The sequence below is a fragment of the Bison bison genome, unplaced genomic scaffold (genome assembly GCF_000754665.1).
Source record: "Bison bison bison isolate TAMUID 2011002044 unplaced genomic scaffold, Bison_UMD1.0 scf7180017864254, whole genome shotgun sequence".
Classification (NCBI taxonomy): Eukaryota; Metazoa; Chordata; class Mammalia; order Artiodactyla; family Bovidae; genus Bison; species Bison bison.
Window position 1 is genome coordinate 4,170,064 of NW_011494826.1, and position 4,810 is coordinate 4,174,873.

A 4,810-nucleotide genomic window follows, 5' to 3' on the forward strand; every position below is an offset into this window, starting at 1 on the left:
CTCTTGCAGCGGTGCGAGGACCCTCCCAGGGCTCTCTTTCGGAGAGGCAGCTGGGATCTGCCCGCTTTCCTTAGAGGACTCCCCTGTCCCAGCGGGGGGACACCTCGCATGTTCCTGGGAGACGGGCTTGGCATTTTTGGGCAAATGCTTACCTTGAAGTTCGGTAGCAGTGCCTGGAGAACAGCCTTCAGGCGCGGGCAACCTCTTGCTTTCCAGAGGTTCTGGCTTTGATTCTTTTGACCACTGTTTTGGTGGGGAGAAGCCCCCATTGTCCAAAGAAGGGATGCCTCCGGAGGGCAAAGGCACCTGTTTCGAATTCTTAAGGTTCCCATTGTTGCCCTGTGAGACACCCCCAGTCACTCTGACACAAACGCTCCCATTCCTCAGAAGCCCCTTCGTGGGGTCAGCGTTCACACTGGTCCTCGGTTTGTTGGTCCTTACTGGGTGGGTTTTTTTCTGGACCAGGCTCAGAATGTAACCATCCATCTTCTTGCTGGATGAAGGATGGGGAGCAGACCACAAACTGCTTGGAGATGGTGAGTTAGTGTCTGTCTTGACGGCATCCAGCTCAGATCCCGCACAAACGTCGTTGGCATGGTTACCAAGCCGCTCCTCTTCCCTCAGTGGGTTGCCAGTCAGGCAAAGGAGGAACATTGGGCTCTGCACGGCCACGGCATGAAGTGGACTGGGGTAGCGATACACATCATTCCCATTTTTAGACACCAGATCGCACTGGTACTTGGGATTCACATCTGCAATGACAGCAAGGGAATTAGATTGTGGTGTGGAGGGGGAACAGTCAACTGCCCTTGAGGCCTGGTCTTCACAATGGCCTTCTTTATATTCCAGCCATCCTATGAGATCTGAAAAACATTTAAAGGTACACTCTGAAGAAATGAACTGGTCAGCACCAGCTTGATCAGGCCAGTTTCTATGAAGACAAATTCAGAGATAGTGAGAGAATAACAAAGAATACCAAATACAAGACAATACTACTCTAGTAGTATTTCATATACAGTTCATACTACTAGATGAGGAAAAAAATAATCAACAAAGGAATTTTTAACAAGATATAACTCTGAATGAAAAATATTCAGCCATTAAAAATGCTTTCAAACTATTGAATAATATATGGAAAACACTTTAAAGTGGAGTGAAAATCATAATTTTATAATTTTACTAAGACTGGATATAGTCAAAGAAAAACGTCTGAAATGAAGCATGTGAACATGCTAATAGTAGCATCTCAAAGTGCTGGGAAAGCAAGTAATGGTACGTTCTTCTTTTTCTATTTTCTAACTTTTCAATAAAAGTATGCTGGAGAAGGAAATGGCAACCCACTCCAGTACTCTTGCCTGGAAAATTCCATGGACTGAGGAGTCTGGTAGGCTACAGTCCATGGGGTCACAAAGAGTCAGACACGACTGAGCGACTTCACTTTCACATATGTACTGCATTTATAACTGGAAAAATAAACGTTTTTTGAGCCATTCTTTCTCTGGGCCACTTTCCCTTCTGTGTTCTATTCCTGGTTTCCCTTTAAGTACTTGAGATAAACTATACTTTCATGGGCTTTCTCCTGATTTTGAATTTTTTTTTAGACCTAATTCTTAATGACATGTGTTTGAATATAACTGTCAATTGAAAGGTCAGGGAAACTAATTTCAATCAAAACTAAATTTAAATAATAATCACCTTATGTTTTTAATAGTTATACTAAAAAATAAAGCACAATATTTTATGAAGGAACTTTTGATAAGGCTTTAAAAGATTGAGGAGTAGTACTAATGAATAAAATTTCCACATCTCAAAAACATAGATGCCAAAATACAATGAAATCAAGCTTTCTTGCTTAATTAGATTATTCTGCTCTCTTATCCTGGTATATATTATAAATATCAAGTCCTCTGTGTGACTTTTAGTTACAGAAGATCAAAGTTTTTGTCCCTATTTAATCTGCTTTCCACTATAATTATATTTATTCACTCAAATATTGAAAACCTACTATGTGCTAGATTATATGTTAATTGTTTAAAGAAAAACCCTGTGAATTTCTATGATTATTAGCAGTCTGGGTGGCAGGGCCAGTCTAGACCCAGAAATGATACTCATTTGTAAACAAAAGTTTATTATAAAATAAATGTGTCATGTCCCCAATTCCACTTCCACTCCCAATAAACAGTTCGTTGTAAGAAGGGGAAATCTCTCTAGGTAATATCTGTGCTCATTCTTCCTCACTACCCCAAGGCCTATCCTTATCTTACTCAAAGCCACATTTACCTACATGACACCTCTCGTCCCTGTTCCCTCTTTTCTAGAGTTAAGGAACAAGACAGACATCCCAGCCCCCAAAGGCCAACCCAACTGTCTCAATTATGAGAAGATGTGACATTTGGGATAGAGGAGTCTGTCCTTAAGGAAAACCTATACCAAAGTACCTTTAATGGGTTTATAAAATTTCCCTCTGAAACCAAATCTGCAGAATGAAAGGCAGCAATTACCAATGAACTTGAGACCCAGACACTCTAGATAACACAGATCTGTGCTTCCCCAAATGATTGCTGCTAACAACACACACTACAGAGACACCAGCTGATTAGCAGCCTCAGTTGTTTGGTGTTATGTTTGCACTGCCTAGACCTCAGAAATTCAGCCTATACCTAAGTGGACAATACATAAAACCAAGGGTATAGTGACTTGTGCCAGAACCTATCACCTCCTTTAATCTCTGTATTTTCTCTGCTCTTCTGAGGAATCACACTAAATCTGAACTAAGGAAGATGTCCCAAATTTCAGCAACAACTCTGCCATTCAGCAAACCAGGAGTCTCTGAAAAAAGGCATGTAAAACCAAATTCCTCCTGTTTGATGAGAAGGTTGAACACAACACTTTCTGAATTCCCTTAGTGTGGTGGAAAAACAAGGATCTAGCAGTTAGTCCTAAGCTTGAACCCGGCCTCTGCCACTTACTCACTATATATAGTCTTAAGCAACTTACCAAACTTAACCTCACTGGGCCTCCGTTTTCTGATACATAAAATGGTTGCTGACAACACTTGCACCTTGCAGAACTGTATGGAGGATTCAAAGCAGAGAAATGTATGCGGAGCATACAGCAGTGTGTGAGACACATAGTGGAAATGGAGAAACTCTTCCAGAACCAACAGTGGCATGAGTCTCTCTAGAGATCACTGCAATAATAGCCCCAAAGGGGGAAATGGTCGAGGGGATCTAACCCCATCCATCTTCTAAAAGAAGAGACAGCTGCCATCACACAAGGTATTCTGGAGAACACGCAGGGCCACTGCCACCAGAAGAGCCAAGCAGCTCTTAAGCAGGCTGACAGATATATTTAATTTGATGTAAGCTTTGGTGGTGGTGGTTTAGCCATGTCCAACTCCTATGATCCCATGGACTGTAGCCTGCCAGGCTCCTCTGTCCATGGCATCTCCCAGGCAAGAACACTGGAGTGGATTGCCATATCCTTCTCCAGGGGATCTTCCTGACCCAGGAATCAAACCTGGGTCTCCTGTATTGCAGGAGGATTCTTCACTGACTGAGTTACCAGGGAAGCCTTAACTTTAAATGATTAAAGGAAGAAGAAAGCAGATCTGAAGTAATCTTGAAACGGAAACAAGTTAACAGCAAAGATTCAGAAACAGAGCTCAAGATCTATAATATTGGGACAGGATTTCTAAAGATAAGCTATCTTGCTACCATCAGGATATAAAGCCAGGTAACACCCAAAAAGGACTGGGAATAGTGGTGATCTTGATCCTAGAGGTAGCTATGCCACTAAAGGCAAAAAGCAGATGAAGTTCTCTGTCTTTGTTTTTCATCAGTAGAAGGGGCTGAAGCTAGACAACTTTTAAGGACCTTTGACCCCTTCCAATTAAAAATGTCTATCAATTCTGTAGATGAAGAAGTTGTGGTACATATACACAATGGAAAACTACTCAGCCATAAAAAGGAACTCATTTGAGTCAGTTCTAGGAAGATAGATGAACCTAGAGCCTGTTATATAGTGAAGTAAGTCAGAAAGAGAAAAACAAATATCATATATTAATGTATATATATATGGAATCTAGAAAAAAGGTACCAATGAACCTATCTGCAGGACAGGAATAGAGAAGCAGATATAGAGAACAGACTTTGGATACAGAGGGAAGGAGAGGGTGGAACCAATTGAGAGAGTAGCATTGAAATATATATATTACCATATGTAAAACAGATAGCTAATGGGAAATTTCTATATAACACAGGGAGCTCAATGCAGTGCTCTGTGACAACTTAGAAGGGTGGGATGGTGTGCAGTGGGGGTAGGTTCAAGAGAGAGGGGACATATGTATGTTTATGCCTGATTCAAACTGTTATATGACAGAAGCCAAGACAATGCTGTAAAGCAATTATCCTCCAACTGAAAATAAATTTTTTAAATGTCAATTCTAAAAAGTCTTACCTGCAGATTTGGGGCAACCATCTGAGATAGTCAAGGTTGCCTCCAAGGGGCTGCAGAAGCAGGTGCTGGAATGACAACTGGATAAACACTCACTGAAGACCGAGTTCGAGGAATTGGACAGGGATCCCGAAGCCCCATCACTCAGTTCATAAAACCCTACAAATCAAAACATCATTTGAAATTAAGATCATGTCAAGCAAAAACACACATTTGTGCTTAAAAGGAAAAGGGGTAATCATGTACAAAAGACAGAAAAGAGAATATGGAGAGAGGGATGGCAATTTTGGTTCATGAGATATAGTGTCTTGACTTTAGGGTTTCGTTTCCAGCAATCCTCAGAAAAAGGCAAAAA

At 41.2% G+C, this 4,810-nt stretch overlaps 1 protein-coding gene across 1 annotated transcript in view; it reads right to left on the minus strand.

Annotated features, from left to right (window-relative positions):
- Positions 1–4,810, minus strand: part of DACT1 (dishevelled-binding antagonist of beta-catenin 1) — an 11,340-nt gene that overhangs the window by 2,253 nt on the left and 4,277 nt on the right. The window contains 2 exon segments of the mRNA XM_010847768.1: positions 2–752; positions 4,459–4,614. Of these exon segments, the coding sequence (XP_010846070.1) occupies positions 2–752; positions 4,459–4,614 (907 nt within the window).